The sequence below is a fragment of the Scyliorhinus canicula genome, chromosome 2 (genome assembly GCF_902713615.1).
Source record: "Scyliorhinus canicula chromosome 2, sScyCan1.1, whole genome shotgun sequence".
NCBI lineage: Eukaryota > Metazoa > Chordata > Chondrichthyes > Carcharhiniformes > Scyliorhinidae > Scyliorhinus > Scyliorhinus canicula.
In genome coordinates, this window is record NC_052147.1 from 210,176,483 (window position 1) to 210,189,746 (window position 13,264).

Consider the following 13,264-nt stretch of genomic DNA (forward strand, 5'->3'; position numbering starts at 1 on the left):
GGAAAGTGTCTGCATTGGTCGCTCTATTTAACTCTTAACATTTTCTCAGGACTCTGCAGATTGCATTTAAAGAATTAAGTTCAGTTAAAAAAAAATAACACGCCTGTTGGCTGCAGAATTAGTTTGTCCTACTACCTAAACTTAAAGTCTGTACCAGAATGATGGGGTGAAGTCTTGTCTTTTGTCTGGCTGTAAAAGATATTCCTAAGTCTACTACTCATTTCAACCCAGTTCCCAGTGGGCAACCATGCACACATCGCAAAAAAGTCTATAAATCAGTAACGTCAGCACTAACTTGGCAATCTCACTCAGAAAAAGCAAAAAGCATGGTTACTCCAGTCAGTCTCATGAAAAGCAAGGTTCATGGGTGTCATGCTACTGTGGACAGTTAAGTGAGCAGAAGCCAAGTGTCACACAAAGAGAGGGGGATGGATCAATAACTCATGAAAACTGTAGTGTAACATCTCATTTGCTTTACAAATGCTCGTCTTGCCTCTCAATAACATTTCTTTCTCCCCCCCCCCCCCCCCCCCCCCCCCACCACCCTCCACCCCAGTAGAAGAAAAGGAACAGCAATGAAATGACATTGGCAGTATCAGTAACAAGGCATGCATTCACATAAAACATTCGATTTTCTAGCAGCCACCACCCGATATGGCACAAAGGCTACATTTTGAGCAGAATTTTGCATGAGCCTACCTGGAAACTGTAATAGCAAAGAAATTGTGGAAGCAAAGCTGAGGGACCAGTGAAAAAAACAGACAGACTAAAACTACCAGCAAAGTAACACCTTGAAGTTGTCCAACAGAGCAGCACAAAGACATTTAAAAAGTGACCAACCACTAATTAGCTTACCTTCTACTGATCTGGACAGAACATCAAGAAAATGTTAAATTGTTACATACTATCTCTATCAGATGAGAAAACTACACAGAATCAATTCTTGCAAAACTCAACAGTGTAAGATTAAGAAATAACATGAAATGGCAAAAGAATTAAAGATTACTAATCAAGTTATTTATCAGGGGAAATCATTTAAAAATGAAGAATGAAAGAAACTCTCAGCCATGAACATTGAAGATGCTTAGAATTATGCACATAATAATGTAATCGTACCAATTTCATCAAAATACACTTTAGCTACCTAACCAAACAGCTCATCACCTTAGTTCCTTTTTGTTGTGAACGCAGTGTGTTTTGCTGAGCAACTGAAGCAGAAATCATAATCTTGAAATGGTTAGCAATTTCTCAAGTTCTCATCCACATATGCATACCTTATATACTTCACTGAAGCCACCTCGTCCAAGTAAGTGTAGTAATAAATATCTATCATTCAATGTAGGGTGATCTTTGAATCTAAAAAAAAGATTAGTCTAGGTAAACATTCAGATGTCAGGCAAACACTCCAGAAACTTAACTATTGCTTGTACAGGCAGACATCATGAAAAACGTTAACATGGTCAAAGTTTTCAGATGGGGAAACTAGATACTGAACAATATATTCTAGGTATTTTAAAAAATATAGCATACAATAGTGAACATAAGAAGATATGATTAATAAAGGCACTATTATTCCATTAAAAAAAATTTAAACTGGAGCAGCTGGGTAATTTTTTTTCGTCAAGTAGAATGATAGTGACTGCTCTTTTGAAGGAGGAAGCGCCAATACCAGGAGATGGTAATAAGTAGAGGGCTGAGGAGACAGATTCAAGGCAGGAATTTCATAGAATTTACAGTGCAGAAGGAGGCCATTCGGCCCATCGAGTCTGCACCGGTTCCTGGAAAGAGCACCCTACACCCAAGCCCACACCTCCACCCTATCCCCATAACTTAGTACCCCACCCAACACTAAGGCAATTTTGGACACCAAGGGCAATTTAGCATGGCCAATCCACCTAACCTGCACATCTTTGGACTGTGGGAGGAAACCGGAGCACCCGAAGGAAACCCACACACACACACGGGGAGAACATGAAGACTCCGCACAGACAGTGACCCAAGCCGGGAATCGAACCTGGGACCCTGGAGCTGTGAAGCAATTGTGCTAACCACAATGCTACCATGCTGCAATGCTACCATGGATTTCATTGATAGGAAAAGGGATGATTAATGGAAATAACTTTGAACAAGAAATAGGGTGGAGGGACAGTTTGGAATAAGGAGCTGGAGACAACAGTCAGGTGTTAGGATCCTGGACAAGAACCCAATATTTGCAATTTGTAAAACTGTGAGGAAAGGGGGCTGCACAGAGGAGATAACACTGATCAATAGGTACTTTATGTGAAAACAAACTTAAATTTAATCGCAGAATTAACTACATTAGCAACAAAGAAACAGCTTTACAGGTAACAGTTACAACAGTTCTTAAGCAAAAGGAAAAACTTTAACTTGAGCATTAGAACAAGAGAATTCCATTAAGGGAGTTGGGGTATTTATTTCTAAGGGTAAAGAATAAAATCAGTGGGGTTTAATGACTGTCAGGATATGATGTTTACAAAGGAAAACGAGAAAGTGATTCAGCAGTTCCAACACAAACGGTGACACCAAGGCCACATGTGATAGAGGTCAAGGCATGCCAATATCCATAACTCAGAGGGTTGTGAAACTTTGAAATTCTCAACCCCAGAGGGCAGTGGAAGCTCAGTCACTGCCACTACATATTCCAATTCAGTCAATATAGTACAAATACCAATCATAAGCAAACAGTCAGGTTTACTTGCTTTTCGCTGTGCAGAGCCCTTGGGGAGAACCTTTTCAGGAGCAAACTGAAAGACACTTCTCAGCAGACTAAAACCCTATGGCTAAGTGAAACTACAGACAGACCTATCTCTTTCCCTTAATTGCATCATCTGTACCCAAAGCATAAGGCAATCTTCTGTCTTCTCCCACAAGATGTCCTATAACTTGGCTAGCCAGGCCCAAATGCAATATCTCTCATAAATTATCTACAGCCCAGGGACTTCCAAACAAAAATAATATATTCCATTAGCCACTTATCTGTAAACAAGTAAATGCTTCTCAAATTTATAAGAACAATCCCCCTGCAAGATGAAGGATGACCTCACTTTTAGGATCCCTCAATCACAGCTTTAGCAGACATATTGGCTGTACGCATCTTAAACCCAGTGTTTAAAACATTACTGTAATAAGAATAAAATATAACCATTTATAACATTCATCGCACAGATCTAAAAACAGAGACACAATGGGATTTTCCTCAACTTTGGAAACAAAGTTAGTTATATACTTATTGCACTTAAACTGTTCGGAGCAAATAAGGATAGTAAAGAGTGATGGGGAGATTGAAATTGCTTCCACTTCATGATCATTTTGGAACAGTGAACATATTTAGGCAGGGAGAAGAAATTATAGTAAATATTTAGATGTTCAAGCTATATTTGGCAATGAACTTTCAGATCAGATATTTTGAGATTACAACTGTAAAAGTTTAGGCCACTGAGTTGACTGTAGTAAAAGGGGGGCACGAGGATGATTACCTATCTGGAACTGAGGCAGTTGTGGAGGAATCAATGGAAATCTTTAGATTTTGGCAGGAAGAGGGCCAGAAAAGGGGACAGTTGGAGCTCAAGCCAATTCAATTCAGGGAGTTGGGGTATTTATTTCTAAAGGGTAAAGACTAAAAGCAGTGGGGTTTAATGGCTGTCAGGGTATGATGAGCACAGAGAGAAATGAGAAAGGTGATCCAGGAGTTCCATCACAAATGGCGATATCAAGGCCCCATGTGATACTGAGGTCAAGCCATGGCAATGTCAATAACTCAGAGGGTTGTGAAACTTTGGAATTCTCAACCCCAGAGGCAGTGGTGGACTGGGTCTAAAAATATTGGTTGCCAGGAGACAAAGGGGGCCCACCCACAACTACAATGCTATCATTTAATTTTCATAACGAATAAATAAAATTTTCAAAAAATACATATGGAAAAAAGGGTACAATTAAAATTTTTGTGGAAAAAATGTGTATTTCTTAGTAATTACAGTGTACATGTACTGTACATATTACTGGCAGTAGATACCAAATCTAAATACAGAATGTGATAATTGAATTTTTTTTTTTTAATTTTAAGTAATTGGTTGACATTTTTAAATAGTTTACTGCACAATTTACACATTAACAGATAGTTCAAAAGCACAATAGAGCATTGCATGCAGTCCACTATATTAAGAGCAATCGTTTGTGTTCGCTAGGTGATTGTGCAAATCTGCCAATAATTGCTTCTGCATCCAATTCATCTAACAATTCCTTTTCAATGGATAGCAACATGTACGATTCCAAATTCTCCTCAGACAGCGAATTTCTTAAACTTGTCTTTATGATTTTTAGCTTTGAAAATGTCCTCTCACATTGGACTTGAGTAACTGATCGTGTGCAGATGACTTTATAAAGTTCATAAAGGTTATCATATACCTTGTCATGAAGTCTGTTGGATGCCAGAATTTTTAGTACACACGATGGGCAAGTGCTGCAAATTTTACAATTGTTGCAACTGGAATCCATATTCTCACCATCATTAAGCAATAGCTTTAATACATCAAAGTTTGGAAGCAAAAGAAAACAATTCCAATATTACTTGATCTTTGCAGATTTGTGGAAACAGCTTAATAATACCTTCCAATGCTTCATCTTCAAGGCCCTTCTCTGCAATAGTTTTAAACTTTGCTGGGTCCAAGCAGGCAAATCTTTATACAACTATTTGTGTTGTACAAAGCGTGATTCTAGTGACTGGACAATGCGATCCATTATTAGGTTAAATACATTTACTCGAAAACCAGCTAGAGATTCTGAGGAATTTCTTTCATCATCAATAAGCTCATCTGCCATTCTTTTCTTCTTCCTCTTAACTGGCAATGCTGTTTCCAGCGCATCAATTTCCAATGTTTGATTTTCATCCATATTCATCTGTGAAATCCTGTCATTACATTTATTTACAAATTCCAAAGCCTTGCTGTGAACGTTATCAAATGTTCTTGTCTGTTCCTTCAACTTTGTTGTAGCTGAATCTACCAAACTCCATGCAGTAAACATATCTAAACCACTTGTCTGTAGATAACTTGATAACGGGGTTGTAGTTTCAAATATATACAAGTAAGTAAATGCTGTCAATATGGTTTCAAACTTTAGAAGACTTTGAAGTAAAACATTTGCTTCATGTTTTGTTTTTGCATCAAACTTTTCTGAATCTTGTATCATTGATAAGCATGTCAATAGATTTACGAAAGTACTGGCAGCGGCATCATCAAAACGTCCAAATATAGTTGTTGCTGCATTGGATTTTCCTGACCACCTGGTCTCACCAATTAGCTTTAATTGTTTCATTTTTTCTTGTCCTAGATGTTTTCCAACAACTTCTATCCATACAGCCATTCTCTTGTATGATGATTTCACAAAAGTTGCTATATTCTGGAGCAAATTGAAAAAAGAAACTGCAGGCACACAACATTTTGTTGTTTCAGTTATCACCAAATTCAAGACATGGACATAGCACCATATATGAACATGTTGATTAGCCACATCAGCAATTTTACTTTGTAAACCATTATACTGGCCATGGTAGCTTGCAGCGCCATCTGTGCTATTAGATAAACATTTTTGGGGGTCAATTTTAAGATTCTGTAATGTTTCAATCAATAGATCAAAAAGTCCCTGTCCTGTACCATCATTACTTGGCACAACTGAAAGTAGTCGCTCACAGATAATACCTTTAAGCACATACCGAATAATAATGCTAAACTGATCGATGGATGAATTATCTTGTGTTGAATCAACCTGAATAGAATAATATTTTGCTTGAGAAACTTCATGACTAATTCTTTCTTGTATCATATTCTTCATAATTTTGATTAACATGTTTATAGTTGTTTTACTCAGGTATGTAACAAGTCTACCACGGCCTTTACTTTGAGCCTTTCCTTGTTGCTCTAATCGTTTGATTCTTTGCTTAGACTTATTTTGCATTGCAGAAACGTGAGCTGCCATAATGAAGTCATATTTTGCCATCAACTGCTCTGTAGCTAAAAAAATTGCCATGATTCAGAACCTCATTATCTAGAGTGTAGGCCGAATCATTTCTGTGACCCCGAAAAGGAAGTGCTTGCTTGCCTAACATCTTTATGATGTCTATAATCCTCATGACAATACTTCTCTGCTTCAATACTTCTTCTTTCCTTTTAATTAGTGATGCTGCAAAAAATTTATCTAAGGTGCCATCATTAACCACACTGATATATTGCTGAGCATTTCTGACATGTGTTGTTGTCGATTCATGTAAAGTCAAGCTCTGGCTAATACGCCTGTAGTCACTAAAGCCACGTACAAAGGGTGATGGATTACAAGTGTTGGGAAACTCAAAGGCTAAGCAGTATGAACAATATAAACATCTATTTTCTTTGTTATATGTTAGCCATTTTCTTGGGACTGAGTCATTCATAATTTTCCTCTCATACAAGCGAGCATCAAATGGCAGATCATCAAGTGGCTGAAGTGGATGTTCAGCAAAAAGCTGTTTTAGCTTTGCTCGAGATGGATATTGGAAGATTCAAGTAATTGATCTTTCATTTTCTTGCGTAGGTTCATTTACAGGATGTGCTTCAGAAACCAAGTCATTTATGCTTGAAGGAATATCTGATTCCCTGTCACTAGTTGAAGCTATGTGGTCAGATGTTTCAACTACAGGCAGTACAGATACCGGAACAAGGAAGCCAGACGAAATATTGGGCCTGGGTTGATTAGTAATGGATGCACTTGTATTTGTCTCTACATTCAAAGTAGCTCTTCTCTGTTCTTGTAACTCGCATGTCATTGCATCATCACCATGAGCATTGTTTCTTGCTTCTTGATTTTTTGTTGCAGAACTGGATATTGATGTGGATTGTGCTTGTGGTATTATAAACTCTGTAATAGGCCTGCATCGCTTGGCTGATTCCTTCCTTTCTGCTTCTTTTTGTTCTTTGCGTTTTAGTGACCCAGATTTATGCTTTTTTTTTTCCATGCTGGTAGGGGTAATATTCCTGAAATAAAAACTTAATTAAAAATAGCCCACATTGGGAAAAATGAATATTGATGATTGCAAGAATAACTTGAAGGAACGCCAGATAATCCCCTACTTGATAAAAAATATAAAATAACTTACTTACACTTCAATAGTCTATGTTCATTAGTCAATACTACTGTGGCCTATGCAGCTTCAGAAGAGGAGACAATCCACTGCCCAGTGTTCACACCAGCAAGCAACTGAGACAACTGTTGAAACTTAAGTTTGGTCCGACTATAGTAAGACATTAAGAATGGTCCCACAACCAAAGTTAACATGTCCAGTTTGATACCAGTGTAGTGTTACAAGTCGCAACCCTTTGAGTTTACCGATCATGGCTTATCACTTCAATATCTTTGACCTCATGATTCACGGTCAAAGGTACCGCTTCTCCTTTTCGGTGACCTCACGACCCTATGTACTGCTTGATATCCTTTCAAGTTGCCGACCATCTCAAATCACGAACTGTAACTTTATCTTTAAATTCACACACTCTTGCTGAAAACGTGGATTTCCAACTATGTCCGACCCGGGTGATCCAGCCCCCCCCCCCCCCCCCCCCCCCCACTCCTTTTCACATCCGTTTAACACTGCTTCGTTCCTTCATACACTGAGTGATTATTTGTTTGTTTCTTTATTGCATTTTTATTTGGTATTGCTCTTTTTAAAAACAATTATATTTTATTAAGTTAGAATACAAATCTCAGGAAAGAAGTTGGAGATTTATTTATCTAATTAATTATAATTTTTAAGGGCCTTCAGAGATTCACGGGCCCTTTCTTGGCTCTCCGGGCCCCAGACCTATGTACCGGCTGAACCAAGACTACTGCTTGATATCCTTTGAAGTTGCCGACCATCTCAAATCACGAATTGTAACTTTATCTTTAAATTCACACACTCTTGCTGAAAACATGGAATTTCCTTAATTATGCCCGACCCGGGCCCCCCTGTTCCACATCCTTCCACTACCTCCCCTGCTTCGTTCCTTTTCATGCACTGCTTATTTGCGTCCTGTTCTCTTTTTTTTCTTATTCCTTTTTATTACTAAAACAGTTGTCTGTGTTTGTTTCTTTATTGCATTTTTATTTGATATAGGGGGCCCACTTCATCAGGGGCCCACTTGCCATCGGGCAAGCTGACACCCTGGCCAGTCCGCCACTGCCCAGAGGGCTGTGGAAGCTCAGTCACTGAGTATGTTTAAAACAGAGAACGACAGATTTCTAAATACCAAAAACATAACGGGATATGGGGATAGCATGTGAAAATCAGTCATGATTGTATTAAATGGCACAGCAGGCTTGATTGGCTGACTGGCCTACTTCTGTTCTCATTTTCCTCAGGAAGATGAAGAGTGTTCACTTGTAAAGTCAGGCCAATAGTCTGAATTGAGATGAACTACACTCTATGTAATGGATTTTTATTTTTTGTTTAGAGCAACGCACACAACAAAATAAGGCTTAAAAGAATTACATTATCCAAAAATATGTATATAGCTTCATTTTGTACTATAGGTAATATACTGCTAAAGAGGTTTGATATATTTATACTAGTGTAAGAAAGTAGCATCATTCATTAAAATTCCCCCTCAAAATAACAGTACATAAATTAAAGAATTTCAAAATGTTATTACAAGAATATAGTAATGAAATTATACCAGTTAGTGCAAATTCCCACGGTTTTGTTCCAACATTTAGAAAATGTACAAAGACGTCGCTATTCAAATGAGCTATTCTACTGCTTTTGATCTAATCAGAGGTTGACAATTAAGAGGAACTAACTGCCCTTTTAAAAGGGATACCACTAATACAGTGTAACAAAAACTAAATGAGTGATTATAAATGAAAATAGTGAAGAAAAACGTAGCAAAGGCTAGCAATCTGAAATAAAAATTTGAGCATTCGTATTTTTATTTCAGATTTCCAGCTTCATTAATTTTCTTTTTACTTGCATTGCTCGACTTACGGCTGTCAGTCTTAAAGACTCCTGTTGCTTTCCAGCACTCGCTTGTCTCTCTTACCCTGTTCACCCACCATCTTAGTTTCTCTTTACCATTTTTGTTTATAATTATGTGCCAAAACTAATTTCTACAACTGCATCCCTTCCTCAGTATTTGCCTCCAGCTTTGATTGCTTTCATGTGAACTCCAGCTGGCATTTCATCGTTCCTCTTTTAGATCCATTTGTGATCACCAATATAGCCTGGATATTTAATTTGTATTTCAGCATTTCACACAATGCACTCTCTTCTCTCTCTCTCTTCCCATGCATCATAGATTAGCTTTTTCTGTTCAGCAGTTTGGGATTGTAGTTCAGTTTATATAATTCGCACCTATTATTAAACCAAGGTCTGCTTGCCACTATGGCACCATTTCAAGAGGGGTGTTATCCCCAATATTCATTCCTTAGCCAACATCACTAAAACAGATTATTGCTGTTATGTCAGATCTTAATTGGGGATTAAACTGGCTGCTATATGTCCTACGTTACAACACTGAAGCACTTCAAAATACTACATTAGATGTAAAGCATGAGACGCCTGCTGAGGTTGTGAAAGGTACTCTGATCCAAGTGCTTGCTTTGTTTCTATTGGCTGAATCAATGTTATCGCTCTCTTTGATTTCTATTCTGCATCATTCTTTGTCTCATCTGTTGCTTTTCCAAAACTTGTTTTTCTTCCCATCAGACAGCAGCCATAGGGACAAATAATTATCCAATGCCAACTTAAGATTCTTGATGGTCCTCATTTTCTTGAAATCCTATTTTAAACTCACTTCCATTTACTATCCTTTCTAGCTTTCCCTTTTGTCATTCTAAATGATGTGTCCTCAGCAAAGGTTACACGCCTCATACTTATATGACCACAAGATGCTACGGTCATCTTCTGTTCCTTTGACAGGTCCACCTCCTGACTCGGACTCCGTCTCTTATCTTTAGCCTTTTTGATCCAGTGGATAAAAGTAACGCTCACCTTGAACAACCTAGCTCAATTAAATACAGTCAACACAGGCATGTAAAAAGTAAACCTTGTCTAATGAATACTTGTCAAATAATCCTGGCCATTAGTAAGGGAAATGCTGAGGATCTTGTATATATGAATGTTCAAAAACGCACCACATAGTGCAAGAGGTTCGTTGATATAAGTGCAACATTATTCATGGAAATAATAGCAGCAAGATCAGAAGCCGATTTAAAAACAGCAAATCAATAAGTGACTTCAGAAGGGCAAGGCCAGGTAAACAAATCGGACAGATAAATATCAGATCAAACTTTATGCTGAGAAATGAGGTGTTGCATTTCGGGAGGAAAAAAAAAAGGAAATGGGTGGTAAAACCAGGAGTACAGATCTTCAAAATGAGAAGACAAGTTGGAACAGCGTGAAGGGAAAAAAAGCACTTCTGGAAGCTTGGGCTTTATAAATAAAGGCACACAGCAAAAACAAAGAGGTCATCTTAAACCTATACAACTCCATGACTAGTCTCGAGTGTTTACTTTAGGAAAATGTCACGGTCAAGAAGGTGACGCCAAGGAGATGATGCAGAGGATACGTGTTAAGAATGAGAAATTTTAATTGAGGATGATGTCATCATTTGAGCAAAATGGTCAAGAGGAGATTTGTTTTCTGGACAGCAGGTGTTAGAAATATTTCTGCTATTCCCATTTACACATTTTCTAGACCCATCTAGTTACTTTACTTAATACATTGCCAACCCCTTTTGTCTTGCACCATCATATTGTTTGTCATTTAATCTCTCCTGCTTCTAATCCCTTGTAGGCCTTGCCTTTCCTCTCCTTTACCCTCAGTATTTACATTAAACCTGTTACATCTCTAACTTTCTGAACAAAAGTCATCAAGCTGAGATGTTAAATCCACTTCTCTCTCTACAGATGCTGTTGGACCTGCCATGTATTTCGAGCATCCACAATATTTTGCTTTTGTGAAATGGAAAGGTTAGGAAAAGCTGACTGTATTTTCCTGGCCCAGTGAAGACCGGGTTGGAGGGGAAGGGGGTGGGGGCAGGGTAGCAGGAAAATAACAGGAAGCTGCGCCGGCACAGCTTTCCGATGCATTTCTGCCTCTGGAGAACTTTCCCGGGGTGGCTAGGAAGCAGGCCGACTGCATACTCCACAGAAGTGGGAAGCCACTTAGTCCAATTAAGGCCCATCTACAGGTCATTTTGAACAAGCACAAGTATTTTACCATTGCATGGGCATTACCCTTCTGCGCTAAAGCTGCCCACTCAATCAAGGTGGTCTCCCCATGGCAGGCCAGTAGGCTATCATCAGAGCCAGAGGATCCTTGTCTCAAAGATGGTACCATGAGGTTGAAAAGCCGTAGACCAGACTAAGAACAGGCCTGCAGAGGGGTTTTCTGCCACCTCACTCTCCTTACTGGCTTCGGGAGTCTTTAGTGCAGAGTTTCTGCATTGGCCGCCTCAGGGTTGAGGTGTCCTCATGGTCCCCAAGCTGCCTCAACAGTGCCAATCTCTCCTGGTGGGGCAGAGGCTCCAGAGTTGCTGGCCCTCTGACTGGGCCTCCAGCACTGGGTGTCCACCTGCCACCCACAGTAGGATGACAAGCATCGAAGTGGCCTATTTGGAGTCCACCTTCCAAAACAACTGAACCATCAGTTTCTCTGTCAGCAACTGCAGATTTAGGACTCTCATTTGGCACGGAGATCAGGGTCCTGAAGCCCACTAGAAAATCTAGTGTTTTTATTTTATGCGGAGAGTTGACAGAATTGTCCTAACTGAACCAGAAATTGTGACGGTAGCACAGTAACTTTCAAAAGGGGTGGTTAGATATTTGAAATTTGTTTATCAAAAAGACAGAAGTAAAATTCAACAATTTTTTCCTGCTTTTCCCTTCCTTCATCAGGTTCACAAACACAGCGTATATAGGCAGACACAATTGCAAGATAATTACAGATTGCAATGCAAAGAATGGTTGGAATGCAAGTCTTTACAGGTACAAACAGTCTGAGTGGAGTGAGAAATAATAATCGAGGTGTGAATTGTTTCAAGCCAAGACAGTTAGTACCATTCTGTAAATGTATGGTGGGGGTCACATGTAATGTGACATGAACTCGCGATCCTCATTGAAGCCGTCCTCATGCGTGCGGAACTTGGCTACCAGTTTCTGCTCGGCTCTGCTTTCCTAACCTCAAACAGGCCATTGTTCGCAGTAAGCTGCCCAGCCTTCAGGAGAACAGCAACCATGACACCAGACAACCCTGCCAGGGCAACCTCTGCACGGCACGCCAGATCATCGACAGGGATTTAACCATCACACGGGGGACCACCCGCCAGGTACATACTCATGCGACTCAGCCAATGTTGTCTACCTTATACGCTGCAGGAAAGGATGTCCTGAGGCATGGTGCATTGGCGAGACCATGGAGACGCTGTGACAACTGACACCGCACAACAATCGCCAGACAGGAATGTTCCCTTCCAGTTGGGGAACACTTCAGCAGTCAAGAACATTCAGCCTCCGATCTTCAGGTAAACATTCTCCAAGGCGGCCTTCAAGACACACAGCGCAGAATTGCCGAGCAGAAACTGGTAGCCACGTTTGCACGCATGAGGACGGCCTCTACCAGGATCTTGGGTTCATGTCACAATTACATGTAACCCCCACCATACTGCCTGGGTTTGCCGGATCCTACTAACTGGCCTGGCTTGAGTCAATTCACACCTCGGTTACCTAAGATTATCCCTCACTCCACTCTCAGTTTGTATCTGTAAAGACTTGTTCACCTGTAAAGACTCACATTCCAACCATTCTTCATATTCCAATCTGTAGTTATCTTGCAATTGTGTCTCTGCCTATATATGCTGTGTTTGTGACTTCATCTGATGAAGGAGCAGCGCTCAAAAAACTTGTTATTTCAAATAAACCTATTGAACTTTAACATGGTGCTTTGAGATTTTTTACCGTGCCCACTCCAGTCCAGCACCGGCATCTCCACATCATATTCTTTCAAACGTTGCACAATGAACTATCACTATTGCCACTCTGTAATTACACTGATCTAATTTATTTTGAAATTATAGATCTCCATTGTCTCAATTCCAACCTTTGCTATCAAACTTGTCAACAAGAGGATGCCATTAACGCATGATAGATTGCCCTCGAGATGATCGAGTTCCACTACTATCTGTACTTCTTATTCCCATGGAACATGACCCATAAACCAGTTGCCCAGGCTGTCATTTTT

The 13,264-nt window shown here is 39.6% G+C and overlaps 1 protein-coding gene across 6 annotated transcripts in view; it reads right to left on the reverse strand.

Moving 5' to 3' along the window:
- The window catches only part of LOC119961928 (serine/threonine-protein kinase tousled-like 1), a 252,762-nt gene that overhangs the window by 58,224 nt on the left and 181,274 nt on the right, over positions 1–13,264 (reverse strand). For all 6 annotated transcript variants that reach the window (XM_038789486.1, XM_038789485.1, XM_038789488.1 and 3 more), the window contains one exon: positions 1,275–1,356. In XM_038789486.1, the coding sequence (XP_038645414.1) occupies positions 1,275–1,356 (82 nt within the window). The remainder of the gene's footprint in view (positions 1–1,274; positions 1,357–13,264) is intronic.